Raw genomic sequence first — 20,011 nt, forward strand, 5'->3', positions numbered from 1 at the left:
CTCCAGCTTTTTCCTTGGTGTGCAAGCTAGGTAATTTAGAGCACCTCAAATTTTAAGGACATCCCATCACTGCCGAGTTTCTTTGGTATTGTTTTAAACAAGTTTTGAACCAAGCAAGGGCTTTCAGTACACCTCGTCATTGTCTGTCTTGTCCGTGCTTTGCCTGAGTAGTCAGGTGTACTGTCATGCAAGGGCCACTCAGTCCTGCTCCACTCCGCTGCTTCCACTGTGGTGTGTCCTAGCTGCTAATCAGTCAGCCGTCTGGCTGTGCCTACAAAGGAAGGAAGAAATGCATCATAAACAGACGTTGCCTGCCTCAGGGAACCTGGTGTTGGAAAGCAGCCGCTGTCAGACAGCCCACCCAACACTCATGCGTGTGTGTGCATGTTCTCTGTGAGGAGCCCTCGCTCCCCAGGCAATGTGGCTGTGTGCGTGGGATCTGTCAAATGCCCATCTTTACGAGGTGTAAACATAAACCCAGTCGATTGTGTCTCAAGTGAGTGTTAACAGGTGGAAATCAGATGTGTGCTAATTTTGAATCTGTGCATAAGGTCTTTTACTCATTCATCTACAGTGTGTTAGTGTTTAGACTGTAATGCAAAAATTGACATGATCAAAATCATGATTAAAAAAAAATCTGATTTGACACATTTTCCTGCAGTTCTGATCATAAGGTTATATATTAGCAAATATTATATTGCAAAATATGACTTGCTTCAGAACTTCTTCTGCGTTGAAGCAATGCTTACATGCACAGTATGAATGCTGTAAACTGTTAATATGGGCACCTTATGTATATTTATATATATTCATTATGAATATAAGATTGTGAAACAAGAAAAACAACAAAAAGAAACGGCTAATTAATTGTAACAGGTGTGCTTTTCTGTCAGCACTGAATCAATATATATAGATTTTTTGTAGATATAATAACATTTAATAATCACTCAATAAAGGCAAATTAAGTATCTGTACTTCATTAGTTGTATTTCATTATTATGTTAAGTGGAATACTTCATACTGTTGTTAGAACACTTGAAGTTTTGTTAGATGAGTAATAGTTATGTCTTTTTTAAATTTGTTCATATTTGTATTCAAATATACATTTTATAATTATTGTTCAATAGCTCATTAGTTTTGCTGTCTCGTATTACATTTTGAGAACTGTGAATTTTCACTGGAATTGGCACCGATTTCTGGTAGCCTGTTAAGCCTGTGCATCAAACCGTCCAGCGTCGCAGTCATAGAATGTATAAAAACATGGACGTAGTTGAAGCTCAAAGTGTGCAGAGCGGGCTGCCGCCATCTTGGTAGCGCGTCACCGCGCCACTCTCCTGGACAATCGAAAATGGGCAAAAAAGGTTGTTCAGCTAGTTGCTGAAGCCACGCCCGCTTATCGCGACTGCAGTGTCAGCAGCGGCAAACCACCTGTCACTCAAGTGGCCACGCCCTTAATTATGCAGACATTTAAGTCTTAATATAATTTAAACGGATGAGTTAAAAAAAAAATTCACCCCCTCACAGTTGTCATGAACGGCAAAATTAGATATTTAGACCAAAATAATTTTTGCACCAGGCTGTAAACATGTTTTTTTTCTGCTGTAAAGTTGGCCATTTTAACATGGGGAGTCTATGGGACTGACTCCCTTTGGCAGCCAGCCTCAACCGGCCAGTCGATGACTTACAGTTTTAGTCACTTCCTTATTGGCTTCACGAGAGAGAGCAGGAGGTTGGCACTCGGTCGCAGTATAATATAATGGGAAGTGCTTAACAATTACAAACTATTATTTGGGTTTTTATTCTTTTACCACACAAATAATGCTTGGACAATACAGTACACCGTCTAATAAAAACAGATTAGTGCTAGCCTTGTCTCTGGTATTTGGTGTGAGCTGCTCTTTGTGCTAGCCCAGTGACCATGTACCTTCACCAAGTAAAAGATCTTGCTTCATTTGTTTTGACCATCTAGAAATTATCCTCTGCTAGAATTTTAATCTCCATTTCAGATCAGCCACCTGACCATCGCAAACAGCCCCTAATCATCACTGACCACCTGTTGCAGGGGTAGTTCTACCGATGAAAACCATGTTGATGGTGCGATGGACTTTTCGGAGGAAGTGCTGGAGGGGTGAGGGGCTCACATTGGCCTGCCTGGGCCAGTGATTTATTGACCTTGTTTCATCAGGAGAGCCATGTATTGATTAGAGTCCTGCTCCATTTTGCTGCCATTTGTCTTGTCCCTCCTGAACTGGCTGGCAGACAGAAATGCTTATGCTGACTACTACTACTACTTTCCCTCTTGCTCTTTCTCTTGCTCTCTCTCTCTCTCTGCACTCTGGCTCCCCATAATGAAAACGCAGCCAGCCGCACAAGGCTGAACCCCACATCCCATCTGAGTTAGGATGGGTGAGAGAAAACAGTGCAGAAAGCAGATTGCAGAAAGGCAGTGAAAGTGCATGTGCAGGTCTACCTGTTGTGTCCCTTCATTACCTTCCATGTATAATAGACAGGCTTTCAAGAGTCTGATTGCCACAGCGAGGCCGTTGGAGATCAAGAAGCGTCTGGGCCTTTCTCTAAAAGCAAGGCTGAATTCTCAGTTTGTCATTTTAAATAATTTACGTGGCTCGTTTTTAAAATTCTCCTCACAGCAATCCTCCCTTCCCAGCTGTATATCGTCACCAAGGCTTGTGGACTTGAAATGCATTCCTGTCATCCATATATTTATAAAACCTCATCTTGAGATTCCCTGTGTTGTTCCCTAGCTCCCGGCAATATTCCAAGAACATTCGCGCAGCAGTGTGAAGAGAATAATGAAAAGTCTAAGTGTGTGAGAGTGAAATGTTAGTGTTTCTTGGTACTTTTGCTTCTACAGGTAAAAAAAAAAAAAGAGATACTTTCCACTTATACCAGAAAAAGCAAATGGACCCATTAACCGGCTTTGATGCACACCCGCGCACACATTCAGAGTTCCCGGTTAAATAACGGGCTTCGATGAGAACCAGATGAGCCCACACTGTAGCTTTCCCATCAGTCCACTGCAGGGAGAGAAATTAATCTTTACTTAGCTCACGAGCGGAGCCGTGGCCCTGCAGCTCAAACCGCTTGCCACCTCAGCAACCTGGGTGCACCGTATGTTGCACATTAGTTTCCTTTTGCTGTTACGCCCTTCTGACAGCTAGCTTTTTCTCTGTCCCTTCAAACAAAATTTGCTGTAATTAATTGAATAGTAATTACAGTCAGTGATGATAAATATAAAATAAAAGATAATGGCATCAGAGCCATAAGAGCTGAGATGCAGAGATTTTTCGGCATGTCAGCATTTAGATGCAAATATCCGCCATTGAACAGTAGCTAGAACGACTCCCTCTTTCCCATCACTCTTCCTCTGCCCCTCCGCCTCCCCCTCTTTTTCGCTCTCTGGGATGAAAGCCACAGTGCAGTCAAACTGATTAGCTTATCCATACAAAGAAGAAGACATGATAGTACCTAGGGCTGCACAATTTATCGAATTTCTAATCGTGATTACAATTATGGGTGCCACAATTACGCAATTGTTCAAAATGCCAATTAATCATTCAATTAATTTTTTTCCCCATTATTTTAATTTTAGTTTTAGTGTAACATAATACCATTCATATTTTTAAGTTTTTATAATTTAAAGAAGAAACCAATCTGATGTATAGTTGACATTAGAGGCTTAATACCGTAGAAAAGCACTAAAAGTTTTTCATTTAGTGTTTTCAGCTTGTTTATTTTCACATAAAATGCGGCATTCAGTTGCATCAAACAAAAGTATAAACATCATTCAATATAAATTGTGATGATCGTAATTAATAATCGCAATTACAATTTCAATGGAATAAGCAGTGATTATGATTAATGTCATAATCGTGCAGCCCTAATAGTACCTTAATTAAAGCCATGGAGCCATTATCCCTCTGACATGCCAGCCGAAGAGAGTTCTGTATTGCTTGTATGCAGTATTTTACACTATACACTTTAAAGTAGTCATCTTGTAGTGTTTATATCATAATTTGTTATTTTATGTGTGAGGTTTCCTGAAAAGACTTTCCAATCAAAATAATAATATAAGATGTACTTTGATGACGTCGGGAAAGAGCGTAACGCTCATGGGAGTTGTTGTTCATTGGAACACGCGCTCTGTCACTCCCTATCATTCCTCACTCATTCTAACTTAGTATTTTGACAATCATGTCTTTTCGAACGGAGAGACGGTTTCAAAGGCAACAACATAAACAAACGTTACTGCGCATAAGCGCTTTTGTGGACCTAACTTAACTTCCGGTAGACTTCCAAATAGAATCAATAACAACAGTTAAGTCCCTCTAGAGTAGATACACGCAGCAAAATGTTTGCTGCGTGGATCAGGTGGACTTAATGAAAATGCAAATTCATTATTTGCCAACAGGAGATGTTTTAAAGCATAGACATAAAGCGCGAGAAATAAAGGTTTCCCCAGTAACAGCTGTAAACGAAGCAGAGCTATAACATGCAAGTCTTCCTTCAGAAATACAGCGATATAAAAACACCTGTGCCTCGTTTTGATATTTAAACATATAAATGTAAGGAATTATTATTATTAAACGTGCAGTAAGTAACGTTACTCGTGTTTATTCAATGAAGCCTTTTTGAAAAAAGATCAGTTTTAAAATTGTGGCGAGTCTCCAAAAATAAATAAATGTATGGGAAACACCCCGCAGCACAACCACCTGAGCCCAACTTCAGTCTACTCATCACCTTGCCTTTAACTGCGTTTGTAGAAGGCACCGCAGCCAGACCGATATACACGACCGTGCGCCCGATGAAACCGTCTATATGAATTATGAGACCCCTATCAAATCAATATTCCATCTGGCTAGTAGTAATATATGTTAAAAACACGGTCGCCTTTCGTTAATAATTATAATTACGTTATACTATGATATCGAACAAGTTAGAAAACTGCATTTGAAGCTACTTTATTCAGCTAGATATAGAACAAATGTAGATTTACATGAGAGCTAGTCCGTCTGCGTTTTACACAAGACATCATCGTTTCACAAAATATATGGATAGATACAGTTAACTGAATGGATGCATACCTGTTTATCAGAATGCAAGTGAGTTCGGCATCTCTCTGTAGTTTCAGCTTGTCACGAAGCTCTCTCTATCTTGGAAATGCAACTCCAATATTTACCCGTGTCTTGTTGCTTCTCTTGTCCCAAAACCATATCGGGTGATTTATTTCACCCGTGCGTTTGCGCTTCACAGGAGGTGCAGGCAAAGCATAATCATGATCCATAACTTAGTTACTGATTGAGGTTTAAATACGAATATAAACAATATAAATATAAAATATAATCGTCTCGATCAAGGCTACTACTTTTTCTTCTTCGTCTCGTCTTTGTTTCTGTTCACCTTTGTATTTGGCAGTTCCGCAGGAAGTTAGATAAACTAGAGGGGTCAAAGTTTATATGACGCCATAGACGGGCAACAAAACGGAAATAAAGAAACGTGCCGTGTCTTTTAATTAAACTATAATTTTCTCCGGATTTGAAAGTTCGTGGAAACTGTCGGGATGATGTAAGTACACAACAACAAAAAAAAATATAACATAGATATAGTGATTTCTGCTATTTTTAAAGCAGAAAAATTACATATTGCGCTTTTAAGTGGGCTAGTTCCCAATATAGTACAGTTAGTTTTTTTTTATTATTAATTATTTGTACATTTTTGTCATCATATGAACATCATTGAACATCATATTTTTTTCTTCTCATCATATTTTCGTGAACTTTATGATTTGAATATTTTAATTGATAACATTACTCTGTCTTGTCGTCATTATTGTTTAAAAAGCCTTAATCAAGAAACACTTGTCTGTAATTTTGTTAAAAAGATTAATAGCAGCTTCAAAGCCTAGGCATCTGTGGCTTACAGACCAAGTTGTAAAACATGTTTCAGATTTTTTTTCTACATGCCCTTAAAGACAACATGAAACCGCATTCATAGCTCCTTTAACCTTTTATGAGAATATGCAGAGGGAAGTAGTCTACAACAGGACTTTTGATTGGATGTGTATGGGTATGCTGATACTTGTATGAGAGAATGCACACTGTCAGGCTTTATTTTTTGTTAATGATTGGCTGATTGTACATTTTTACTGCTTATTACATGAGTACAAAAATGGATTAATAAATGGATATGAGATTGATATGAGTTAAACTATTTTATTATGTGAGAAGAATTTGTGGAGTGATAAAAGCATACAACTTGCACAGTTATGCAGGAAATCAACTGTGTCAGACAATGAATTGAAATCATTATTATACACATTTAACTGCAAAATGCCTTTTTTGAACGATCAGATTCAGATATTATTACAAAAGAGAAAAGTACAGGTTAATAACATTTTCTACATGGTAAATCGTATATTACAAGGGACATTAAGAAAATAAATAGTAATAGAGTTTGTTTTCGTGTTGTTTTTAAAGTGAAACAATGTCTGTGATGATGATTAATGAATGTAATGATGACTTATCTTAATAATGTTCATAAACCGGTTCCTATTCTCACTGACAGCAAGCTGTCATCACATCACATTCTCTTGCAAGACAACAGCACCGTGGCTTCCTGTTGTTTTCTTTCCCTTAGCCTTTCCTTAAACTTTAACCTCTCTCACATCCCTCCGTAATCTGGCATGTCTCTGCAGACTCCGTCTGAGAACGGGGCTTGAGCCAAGCAACTACAGACCATTTTTCACTTGCAGTTCAGAGCAAGAACAGGCTTGTCTCCAGCAAACATTTGGGAACACATCTATATATAATTTCAGTTGAAAAACAAAACGCCATCAGCATTGTCCTCACTTTCCAAAAGCCATCGGTGAAAACTCATCATTTGAGCTTGCAACAACCAGAATACCCAGAGGTAGTTAAGTTACTTTCTATTTCTTGTGTCTGTCCTTTTTTCGTCTCTCTGTCAGTGAGGCCAACTTAATATAGGCCAGTCCAGAGTACAATGTGTCTACTGCTGCACCGCTGCTCAGACTTCTCTCACTACCAGTCTTCACCTCACAGTGTCAGGGTGCTATTAATATCCTCCTGGTGCCACCCTGTATTCTGCACATGATGGAGAATAAAAGACTTGAGAGTAGGGTTACCGCGGTGAGGAAATTTTCCCACCGGTTAATCGACATCTGACAACACCGGTAATACTGGTATCTTTTCCTCGCTTTTTTGCTTTTAAATAGCTTATAAATGCGTGCGGGTTATACTTTCACTTTTGAACAGTGTTGGGAGTAACGCATTACAAAAGTAATGCATTACAGTAACTTTACTTTTTGCTTTAACGCAGTAATGTAAGGCATTACTAATCAATTTTCAGTAATATTTTACTCTGTACATATTCAGTAACCCTTGCATTACAACACACATTTAGCCCAAAATGTAATTGTTTAAAAAAAAAAAAAAAAACGGCAAGATCGTAACGAATAAAAAATGAAGCAAATGAGTTATATTTCCTGTTCGTGGTCAGTCAATAGCTGCGTGTGGTGTTTGTTTTGCATTGAAATCATTTCTGTGTTTTATTTCTCCCCTAGTAGCCTATTGTTTCTATAGTTTTAGTTCAAAGCAGCTCGCGCTCGCCCCGCCAGATGCTCTGACAGACAGGTTGCATGTGAGGCTGACAGAGGCGCACTGTTTAATGTGTTTGAGATGTGCAGTTTTCCTTAATGCATAACTTTTCACATGTATATTCTCCCTCTGTAAATGTTAAAAGACCAATGCAAATATTCGCATTTTGCTGTCAGAAGTGCATGAGCTTTTGCTTTCGCGATTCTCCGCTAAATCTCCATAGTGTTGAACGAGTGCCGCTGCGCAATTATTCCATTGTGAACATTTTGCTGAAATATTTATAGTTGGACATTTAAATGTGACATATGTAGAATTTGTATGATAGCACTGACTGTAAAGTGTAATGGGGTAAACGAAATAGCCTTTAAATAAGATAAAACCTTATAAATAAGAAATGAATGCAAAAGGAAAACTTCCAAAATGAGCTTAGCTTACATAAATGACAAGTGCTTGCAAATTTTTTTTGGGGGGGCTGCGACTCTATGTTGGTTTCCTCCTCATTTTGATATCCCTCTTCTCTCACGTTGACTGCGCTTTCCTAGCGAGGATGACCGCTTCGTCTCTTCAACATTCGGGTCATGGTCATCCCGGTAGCGCGGGTCCAGGAATATTGTCTTGCGCATGAGCTGTCGGCTTTCTTCTGGCAGAGCTTCATATTCCTCATCTAAAATAGATATGATGCCGGTTTTTTCTTTAATGAGATGCAGCACAGGCAGAGAGATGTCGCGGTGATGCTGATCTGTGATGTGACTCTCTTGACACGCAGCATTGTAGCTGAGTTCAGTTTTTAATGATAGTTTCTGCTTTCTTTTAAACTAAATTTGAAGTATTTTTACTTAATTCAAATAAATTTTGACGAAAAAACGAATACTTTAAAAAATCTAAACGACGGTGGGGACGGTGTCACGGTGGGAAAGGAATGTAATCGGTGTTGCTGCTTAAAACCGGTTACACCGTCAACACTGTCTATCGCAGCAAGCCTACTTGGGAGTCAGTACCACAAGGAATTGTGGGATCTTGCTGTACTTTGTGGTGACTACTTCCAGTATAAAACGTGATGAATGAAGGTGGATGAGCCTTCTATTCATGTTTATTATCAGGTAATGCGCAGAACGTGCAGAAGCCGCAGCTGAAGTCCTAAAGTAAGGCTTATGATGTTGATATTACTTGATGCATTTCATATTAAAAAAAATGTTTTGTCTATGAAAGCTCAATCTGAATTAAATGATGTTCTGTGCCAGACAGATAATTTAATTTAGCTGTGTAAATGTAGGCTTGATGTTGAAATAATGTGGGTTTTAGTTTTGATTTGTGGGAACTCTGCTCTCCCTTGCATAACTACAGTGAAACTGTAGTCAGATAGCTTGTTTTTTTTGGCTTTAAGCTTGTTGAGCATTTCATCACTATTTTAAAGCACAGAACCGGCATAGTGAGTGCAGCCCACATTTTTCACATTTAAATAAAAAAAAAAAAATTCTGTGTTAAAGTGTGGGACTTTCTTTTAGTGTACTGGTATGTTTCCTTACAAGTCCTGCTTCTGTCTATTTTAAAAGTCATCTTTAAATGATGTGACATTCAGCCAAGTATGGTGACCCATACTCTGGATTCGTGCTCTGCATTTAACCCATCCGAAGTGCACACACACAGAGCAGTGAACACACACACACTTTGTGACCCAAGTTCTTTTACATAGAAGGTGCCTTTACTCCAAGTCTCTAAATCTGAGCAGTTATTTTAAACATTCAGCTTTTTTTTTTTTTTTTTTTTCATCAGTGCTGTTAATTACTAGGTCCTTTTTCAGTGTAGCAACAGTCTTGTTCCTCGGGCGACTAGTGTCTCCCACTGTCAGTGTTTGGCTTCTCAGATAAGACTTCCTTGCATTTTCAAGTATTTAAATTAATATGCAAAGTCAGTAGTAGACCATTTGTTTTGCCATTTGTTTGTGGTTGCTACTACAGGAGAGGGCCGGCGGTCATGTGTAGCATCTCATTAGTCCTGGGCCACGAGATCTCCACTGAGATCCACTTTGAGGAGTATCTAGAAGCTCATTGTTCCATCAGTCATTCACACTTGACTTGAGCCTGTTCTTCTGCTCTCAGGCCGTCACTTTGACGTCCTGCCTTCTTGCCCTGTTTTCTTAGCATCGATTGCCTGCTGCTCTGAATGTCAGAGGTGGAATATGGCTGTAAATAAACCACCTTGTTTGTCACCATCTTTGTTTTGTGTAATGCATGGAATCTGGTTTGTACAGGTTTTCAAAAAAGGTGAAGAACAGGCTTTGATGTATGACTGATAGCTCTGCATTTCTGGATAGCCTCAGAGCTTATTGAAATGCAAACATGCATCCACTCATGGCAAGAGAATAAGGAAGTGCATTGTAAGGAAATCCCCTTCTCTGTGAACCAAATATTTGCCTTGTCACCTTCCGAAGAACACAAAATTAGAAGTCTTTCTTATCATCATGCTCCTAAAAAGCATTTTCAGGCTCTCCAATGCCTTCTGATGCGAAGCCTCCTTGCCTCTCCAGAAAGTGCAGTGTTCAATCTGATGGCCAAAAAGCGTACAAGACCATAGAAACCTCTCTCAGCAAGTTTCAGATCCGTCACGTGCCTTCTGGCAGACTCTAGGTGAGATGTCGTATGACATGATTGTTGATTTATCCTCCAATCTGAAGATTTTAACTCGTTGGTCATTTGGTCATGCTTTTCAAGAACAGTCTGCTTGTGGTAGATTTACAGCTGTGCTGTACTCTTTCCATTATTATTATTATTATTAATTTAACTCAGAGGGTGTCCAAACTGCAGCTCGCCTCCTGTTCTGATGCGGAGGGTGTTTTAAAAATAGAACAGATTTTGGCCTGCTATTGTGAAATTATATGAAATTGAACACTGAGTTTATCTGTCACATACAGCCAAATCTCAGCGCTTTACCTTCACTAGGACTTTCTCGTCACAGGTGCCATCAACTTCATCCACTGGTCACTTTCTCTGACCACTGGGGTTCTGTAATATAAATGCATAAGAATTCTTATGTGTTCATATCAAAGCATAATACAATTCAAGCTGGAAATGTGAATGGTTTATTGACTGGTTTTGTTTGTTTTAGATGATCTGAGATGTGCCTGATGAGAGATTGGTCTCCTAGAAACATTCTCTTTTGAACTTCAACGTCACTGTGTTGTTCATCAAACATTTCAAAGGAGTTGAATATTACGGAGAGACTCAATTTTGGTGTTTCTTTGAGTCTAATTGCTCACATAAAGAAGATACAAAACTGCATTTCTGCATTTTCTGTGAACATGTGAGTGTTGCTTGCCTATGCAGAAGTCTCTACCACAAAGCTGTAATGATGTGGGTGGTGGCTAAGGTCTTTGGAGTGTTATTTAGAAGGTTGCTATGTAGGCTTGCTGTGATAGTCAGTGTGGACTGTTACTTGCCCACCGCAGCACTGCCTCCAACTGTCTTTCTGATTTTTATAGTAATAAAAATAATTTGGTTCAGTTAGAGAACAGACACTAAAATCAAAAAGTGAACGCGGCTGTTCAATGCAGCGTCGCGTCACAGTTCAGCAGCGGTTTAATTTATCAAGTGAGAAGAGTGAGTCAAGCTGAATGACAAGAAGAGTGAGGTGAGAGAGACAAGACCATAGCAGAAGATTTAGTTAAAAAAAAAAAAGATTTATATATTTTTTCCCCCTAATTCTGGTGACTAGATATGACACTCATTGTTTTAATATCCACCAGGCAAAAATCATAAATCAAGTTGCGTAGATGAGTAATAAAACAGCAGTACGACTTGAGGTATTATTCATGTCTTTAAGTATTAGCAGTTGTAATAGTGATGCTTGCCTTAGCAAGCGCTGCTAATTATAACTGCACCATGCCTTCCTGCCAGACACAGAGACAAATGATATGATTTACAGCAATCAATTGTTAAATCAGCTGTTATTGCATGCACAGCAGTGTGGTGGATAGAGGTCTCGCTATCACTCGTTCATCTTTCAATCCATTCTTTATTTACTGCTGAGAAACACTGAATGTGAGGTGCAACAGCTTAGGGTTCAGGAAGTGTATTTAAAAGTGATATATCACAGACAATTTCCCATCCCATTGCTCAACGGCAATGCAATCAGTCATTTGCTGAGAGTTATTCCATCAGAAGCTGACTCTGTGTTTTCCTGCAACTTTAAAACGTTTAATCAGAATATTCATTACAGTTCCGGGCGCCTGGGTAGCAGGAGCAACTCCGGTAGGCAGTTTTGTCAGAAAGCCTCCTTTTTTGGGGGAAATAAAATCTAAAGCCTTAAAAGCATAAATAGGCATGGGAATCATGAGCCATGACTCTGCAATCTGTGGTTTGTCCATTTATCAAAGGTAGCTTTGTGTGAAATTGCAGACCATTTATAAAAAAAAATAAAAAAAAAAGGTACTTGCTTTTAGAAGTGCTTAAGTACCAAAAGTAAGTTTCCTTTTTCTTTTTTTTTTTTGTCAACAGCAAGATTGACATCATTAATTGACATCAAATCTTAAAAATGCCCTCTAATTGCTCTTGCGATTCTTGGATGTCATACACAGAACGATTTGTGCAGTGCTGCTTCCAAGTCAAATGCCTGTTGTGTTTTGTTAGGAGATGAACAAAAGTTATTTTGTGGGTTTTATAGGTAATATTAATTGACACAATTTTGCATAATTTGTCTATATTGTTTCTAATACCAATAAAATTTAATTTGTATACGTTTTTTTGCAACTGGTCAGTGTTCAAAAAATGCTGGGAAATCACTTCACATAACCCTACAAAAGTGATTATATGGTGTCTGCTACATAGTAACGATTTTCTACTTCGGTGACCTTGATAGAAATGTAGTGAAGTGAAAACTATGGTATTTGTCTTCCAAATGTAGTCATAAGTTAAAGTCATACGTTTCTAGAAAAAGTTATACAGAAATTCGACTTAAGTACTCAAGTAAATGCACTTTGTTACTCTCCACCTCTGAATGTGAGCTTAGCAAATGTCATTTGTCAGTCTTTTAGCACATACTCAGAAAAAAGTTTAACAAGTTAGTTGTTCAATGTTAATTGTTTAAACACCTTTTTTTTTTTTTTTTCTAGTCAACTGAATGATTTTGTCCCTCCATTAAAAGTCCAGTGGTCTCGTTTATAAATGCTGTGTATGCACAAAATAGGCATAGAAACATGTGTATGCAATTTTCACCACACGTATCGTGATTTATAAAAAAAAAAAAAAATTGCCGTAAATATGTATGCACCATACGGACATTCTAGACCATGCGTACAAACTCTCTTTCCTGGCGTGAGAAAAGTAAACAATGATTTTACACATTTACATTGAATACTCCACTCGCATTAATGGAGATAAACACTGAAATTACATAGTTTTACACAAAAACATAATTGTCCATTGTCCGGTATAGGACAATGGACAATTATACAACTATAATGGACAACTATATTTAGAACTCTATTCTAAAATATACCTGAGCTCTATCAGCCTAACTCGAGTAAATGACAGAATGTTCATTTTTCAGTGAACTATCTATCCTCTTAACTTTCCTTTTTTTAGTTTTTGTAACGATTCATTAAAAGTGATTTTTTTTTTCTTTTTGCACAATCAAAAGAAATATAGCAACAAATTAGTTATGAAGTGACACAAACAAGTATAAATACTGACACAGTTAAAATTTTGAGGAAATGCTCTTCCAATAAGGTGAACTAGGCATTCTGCAGTCATGGCACTCTTCTGCTTTCTTTTGATGTGAGTGTCGGCCTCTAACACGTGGTGAGCTGTCTGCATCTGAGTAAGTGGTTGGCAGCTCTAATGCTGGCACAGGCTGAATGCTGCTTTATGTTTCTATTGATATCACAGCATGGTGAGGCCTGGAACCACTGCTGTGCTTGCGCATTTATTTCAAAGCTTGTAAACATGATGTCTTTAAAGTCTTATTTGCTATAGTATAGTAATGATACGGTTTACTCCATTCCCTAATGTCATGTTTATTCTGTGGCAGTTGCGTCGGGTCTTGATTGAGCAAACAATGTTTGTGTTATTGATTCTTCACTGCTTTAGACAATAGTGGAGAGTGGGGTAAGCTGTGCCACGTCTTATTGATTTGACCTCTAGTCAAGGAGAACGGAGAATCTCTCAGATTCTGTAATGAACATTTTTGTTGATAAGACTAGTGTAATAGTATTTCCTGCATTTGGATGCGAAGTTGGTTGAGCCATTGGCACACTTTACCCCATAGCTACCATTTTGGAAAATAAATCACAATCTCAGGCACTGCTTACAAAATCGCATATTTCCCAGCACTCTTTGATGTCCATTCGAGGTCACACTTGACACCATGGTAAAGAGAGTTCATTTTTTCCCTTTCCTTACATTAGCACCTCCATTGTTTGGCCTTGAATAAGCAGTTTTAAAAAGAGTATCCCTCACTTTGAAAAAAAGAAAGGGGCCTTATATTCTGACCCTCATTATGTATAACACTGAACTCCCTTCAAAATCGATACCAGTTCAATGGCACTTTTCTTATCTCTACTGTCCTCTACCCTTATTTCTTTCTCATGCTGTTTGATTTTTTTTATTTTTGCCTGTGATTTGTATTCTTTTTACTGTCCGTGTCTGTTCCGACAGAATGATGCTGCTCTTGCGTTGTGTCTGTAGATGAGTAACTAAGTTTTATACTGAGGACTGTCAGTGTTTGCTTGGCAGGTAACCTTGAGACAGGACTGAAATGTTGATCTTGTGGTTAATGACTCCCAATGAGAAAGACGCACAAGAGAAGATGAGCAAGATTCAGTTAAAAACACCGGTTCACTGGTTATTGTTATTGGTGACATGAGCCCTAGTGTGAGAATAATTAGCTAAGAGGCCTTGTTGCTTGATTTGTCAGAGGTATAGACACTGAGGAGCCAGTTTACTCAACAGTTGCCTGTGTCAAAGCCCGGTGTCATCTTCACATACCATATGTGATGTTGAAGTGCTGCTCCATGAATATTTAAAAAGTTATTTTTGTTCCTTCCTGGGAAACACCTCCTTTGTGTGCAAATGAGGCTTATTATAGAAGTGTATAGAAAATACAAGTACAGCATTTGTAATGTTTTACCTGGTTAAAAAGTAGTTTGCTGTCTACTGAAATGAATGTTTTTCATTATGTTAATGATTCTTTCATTGAATGTGGCGAAAGAGAATGACGTGAAAAAAAATTGCAACGTCAATGAAATGTTGTTTTTCACAATAACCTGGCCAGTTTTGTCTAAATGTTTTTAGTAAACGGATTGTTTTTAGCATGTAGTTAAAAAAAAAGATTTAAGCATATGTCTCATGTAAATTGATGCTCTTGAGAGTCATATAAGGGAGGCTGGGAGTGGGTTGCTTTTTTTTTTTCAAAATTAATTGTAAAATTAATCTAATCATGAGTATATAGAATATAGAAGTGCAGATTTGGAATAACACATTTGTCTGGTTTTGCTTTGGCTACATAAAAAAAAGGTTATATGTGCTTAAGTAACAAATTAAATTATTTTCATTTACTTTTTTCCAAAAAAGAAATAGCCTGAACTTTGTCTAATTCATTTTAGGGAATTCATTCTTTTTATTCTGATCATCAAAAAGATTCACGGATCTTTCTCAAACTCACGAGTGATCCGTTATGGAAATTGAAGCTCATAAAAGTCATATAAAAAGGAGGCTCGGAGTGTTTATTTAATTTTGTTTTAAATAATTGATACATTTGAATCATGAGGGAGCTGAAATCTTCATATACAGTATAATTAGAATCTGAACCAGAATTGCTATTTCTTGTAAACGAGGGCTTATTGACAGGGGATGTTTGTGTCCATTTTCCAGTGATCATGGCACTAGCTAATTGTAGCTTAGAAAACATTTTTGGACTATTTTCCCTTTCATTTTAAGTTTCCCTGAAATAGGCTTTTTTTGTGCCATTACCATTTGCTTAATTCCTTCAGGTGCTAAACAACAAAGACATCAGGCAAATAATCATTATCAGTGGAGTCATTCATGGTGGATTCCCTCCCAAAGGCCCCTCTTCCTAACCCATCGCCAGACTGTAGTTGATGCGTAACTAATGAAATGAAGAGACCGTATCTGAGCAAGCATCTAACCTAAAGGGCCTCACTGAATCATTCACTTTTACAGAGAATATTGACCTTTCTGTGAAATGCTGAAACTGCAGCCCTCTCACACAAGCTTCGTCACAGCCCTGATACCCTTATAATTCTGTTTAGATGTTACACAGGTCTGCTTATGCTTGCTTTCTTTTCTAAAGCCCTGGGCGGTGTTCCTTAACACCGGGTGGCATTTGGAGGTGGATTCAATCTCCTGAGCTCTGGAACCTGTGCCATTTCCTCTCTCCTCACACCTGCCCCTCCCCTCTCCATTTAGACCAGCCTGTTTCATCCGGGACCGGGAAACACACCGCATGCCACGTTGATGTGTGAAGAGCAGTCAAGCTTAAAAAAAAAAAAACGTATGTAATCCCAGGCTCTTACCAATCGGAGAGCCAAAATTGACAGATTACGCCACCATGTACGTTTTCAGAAGAAGCCGAATCGAGGACAGATCCAGTGGGAGACAAGAAGATGATACAGATGAAAGGGGGAGAATCAGTCGTTGACTGTTTTAAATAGCTGTCTCTTCTGACTCAGAGTGCGGATGTGGATGAGAGTGACTTGTATGCTGAAGATTTGCATCTAGTTTGCAGTAGATACACACAAGCCTCTTGTTCCTCAGGGCCCCGAGCGAGGGACGTGAGTTATCGCGCACCACTAACGCATACTGATGCGCTGTGATTGAGTTTTCAGGTGATGAATACACTGATGTGAGCGATTTCAAGCAGATAGGCGTGCGCACAGGATCAGCTTGTTATCTGATACATGCTGTAAGTCCTGTTTGGTGAAGAGCTGAACATTGCTGGACAGGTTATGAAAGCGCTTAGCCTGTGGCCTGATGCCTACCATTCCTCTACCTGAGGTGTTGAACAGACACACACACACACACACACACATGCTCAGCCCGTGGCTGCATTAAAACCCTCAGATTGTTTCTCTCAATGCATTCTGAATTATACATACCAGCAGTTAAGGTACTGCTGCTCGCACTGTCCCGGGAAACACTGGGGGGAGAACGAGTGGGCGGTGGGTGGGGTTGAAGTGTGATGCTGAAAGCCTGTCGAGATGTGATGACAGCATATGCTGTCTTTATCAAGACCCTCAGAGACAGAAATGGCGCTGTTGATGAGTGACTAACTAAAAAAGCTGCATTTTTAAGATGCGGCTGAACTCTGCATAATCGTTTATATGCTGTTTAAAAGAAAACCCTCTACAAATGTGAATTACTACATAATTGGCTAAAACCCATGTTAGACTAAGGAATTCCACCAAATGTTGTCCCAATTCAAACACTGTTGTCTGAACAAAGAATTTTCTATATTAATTCTGGGTAACCATTAATTTTTTTTTTAACCATGGTTAATCGTATGATCAACTGATCAGTTATATATTTAAAAAGATGACATAAGAACTTTAAAGGCAGGTTCTTTTGAACTGTTTTAGAGGAGCATCCTCAGATCTGATGGGGAGTAATCGTAGCTTCCACTGTAACTGCATGCAGAAACGCCCAGTCCTGTGACACCCTAACTATGGTTTGTTGACCCGAGGCCGTGAAAGGAAAAGCTTGCAGAGATCTGGTTTCCTAGCTGTCCGTCACCATGTGTGTTTTGTGACAACGTTTCCTCTGGCAATCCTATGCTTCCATAGCTCTGAGTCAAGTTGTTGCCCTCATCCCTCTACAGGAATGTCCTGGGGTCACGAACTCGACCACAGGGGAAACACACAGACCTGTTCCAGTGTTTCTTAGGGATTGTTTACAGGGGGCGAGCAACTGCAAATCCTCTGGCACAGACTAAACAAAACAACAGTATATATTAACATATCTTGTTTATTTAGTTTTTATCTAGTGTACCATTTAGTTAAACAAAACTATGAATATCTGACTAAGTACTCTCTCATGCAAACTTCTAGTCAGTAAGTCATTTAAATTTAATTCAGCAACTTTGATTTGTCTTCAAAATTTATTTTTGACTGATTTATTAAAAGAAACAGCTTATAACATTTGTTTGTTCATGACCAAACTGTACTGGTCTGCCTGAATCCTTTTTTTTTCAGGATAATGCAAGAAGAAAGGCATGTCGTGTGTTTATTATCTTTATTAATACACACAAAAAAATTGGGTTTCTTTTGCAGTGGCGCTGTAGATTCAGCATGTTTGCAGTGTCTCGGCTGAATAGCATTTCAGGAAACACTGTTCCGTTCTGTGACTATATTTCTGAATACTCACCCCAGCTACTCCCCGTCTGTTTTTTACAGAACAATACTCAACACTCCCAGTGCTGTGTGAAAATGACCATACATCCTCTGATCCCCCATGTTGCGATCTAGTAAAATTTTTTATAAACAGTCCTTGTCCAGTCTCAGGAGCTTGATCACACTTCAGCTTGTGGGATTGACCCACCTTACCTTTGTTATACTTGGCTGCAGCTCTCAGTAAATGTGGAGCTGTGTTAAAGCACGTGCCGCAAAGCTCAAAGTAAACATCCTTTAGTTTGTTGGTTCATTCTCTGGCTATGAAACAAAGCAAGTAAGTAATTAAATAACATAATATTGTGTATCTGCGATCTCACAGGCTGTTTCGTTCGGTGCCCAAAAAGTATTAAATTCGATACCCAGCCCTACTTTTAGGTACTAATATGTAACTTTAAGGTACTAATATGAACCCTTTAGGGATATAAAAGTTGTGCCTTTTGAAAAAGTACCACTCCAGTGACAGCCTTTGTAACTAAAGTTACCTTGCTGATACAACAGTACTATAACCAAGTAGAAAAGCAAAACTGTCTTTTTTTTTTTTTTTTTTTATAAACATGTTCCCCTGACTGGTTCTCTTGTTTGATGTTGGTCAGTCCGATCTGATGTTGCTGTGTCACTTTTAACGGTTCATTTGAATGATCTCCCTCTCCTTTTTCCCGTTTCTCCATGTGTCCTTGCAGTGTGGAGGAGATGAGAAGCGATTGGACAGCAGGACAATCTATGTAGGAAATCGGCCATGTCCGGACACTGAGGCCTTCATCCCCTCTAAATTCTGTGACAACAGGATCGTGTCCTCCAAGGTAACTCCTAGTATTTGTTATACTTCACCATCACAAATCTGAAAGCAATCAATCTGAAGAGCTGGGCGGTTCCTTAACCTTGCTGCAGTGTAATCAGACTTTTACAGGATTAAGGGTTTTCCAGTTCCCTACAAGAGCCTGTTTGTAATTTTCTTTAGCTCATAATTAGCAAGTGTTGTTTAATGCCATGGCAACTGCACCACAGCGTTTACACACGAGAGCGTATTAGCAGCCGCATGTAGAGAGTACGGCTGCAACACGCTTCTCTCGACCCCTGGTGTTCAGCCACCTGTTCCTCCAGGTGTGAAGAGACTGTTGGGACCCTACTACTGCACTTGAATTTAGAAACTCCTTTCCATTTTCTTTCCTTCTTGTTTTCCCGGTTCTTTCATAATTGCCTCTTCGCAAACTGCAGTAAATCTTAGCACCCGCTTCCACCCCACAAAACTCGCTAATTTGCCTGTCAGAGCAGTGCTGATAAATACATAGCTGCAATTAACGCTCAAGGGTTCAGGATGGTTGACTCTGCACCCCTTAATCTTGTGGGACTTCCTGAATCTCCTCATTCAGTCGATAGATGAGGAGTGTTTAAAGATACGAAATAAGAAACAAGGGAGTATTTATCAGACCTGTGGTTGTGCTGTAGTATCTATTCCTCTCTGCCATGAGCCTCTTAACACACTTTAATTACCTGAACTGAGAAGTTTACAATTCTCTATTCATCTGCTTTGCATATACCCACTTCTAACTCACCATAACCTTTTCTCCATGGTATCCCTTGGACCCTGTTTTTCTTGTGAAGAGATCCAGACCTGCCACAGCTTCTCGACTTTACCTCAGTATAACATCTACTCTGTTAGAAATAATGATGCATTCCCTTTTATCTTATTGCAGATGCCCCAAACTGCCCTCTCTCACTTTCTTCACCCATGGAGATCCTTATTTAGCAGTGATGGGTATATTAGGTGGCAATAGCTGTCCACATTACAGTTATTTTTTTTGTCTCTTTCTCGGTCTTTATCTCCCTTCCTACATTATCCGGTCACTGTCTGCATTTATTTGGCTTATTGGATAGCTGAAATTCAAACAGTGTGAAATGCTATACTCCTAACAGGAGTTCAAAGGTTTTTCTCAAATACTTGTTGGACACAATTATTGGCCCCCCTCGAAATTCTTATGAG

The 20,011-nt window shown here is 38.9% G+C and overlaps 1 protein-coding gene across 2 annotated transcripts in view; it reads left to right on the forward strand.

Annotated features, from left to right (window-relative positions):
• LOC113057750 (phospholipid-transporting ATPase 11C-like) overlaps positions 1-20,011 on the forward strand; it is a 54,221-nt gene that overhangs the window by 3,725 nt on the left and 30,485 nt on the right. For both annotated transcript variants that reach the window (XM_026225252.1, XM_026225251.1), the window contains exon 2: positions 18,711-18,830. In XM_026225252.1, coding sequence (XP_026081037.1) covers positions 18,711-18,830 — 120 coding nt within the window. The remainder of the gene's footprint in view (positions 1-18,710; positions 18,831-20,011) is intronic.

This window comes from Carassius auratus, chromosome 39, assembly GCF_003368295.1.
Source record: "Carassius auratus strain Wakin chromosome 39, ASM336829v1, whole genome shotgun sequence".
Lineage (NCBI taxonomy): Eukaryota > Metazoa > Chordata > Actinopteri > Cypriniformes > Cyprinidae > Carassius > Carassius auratus.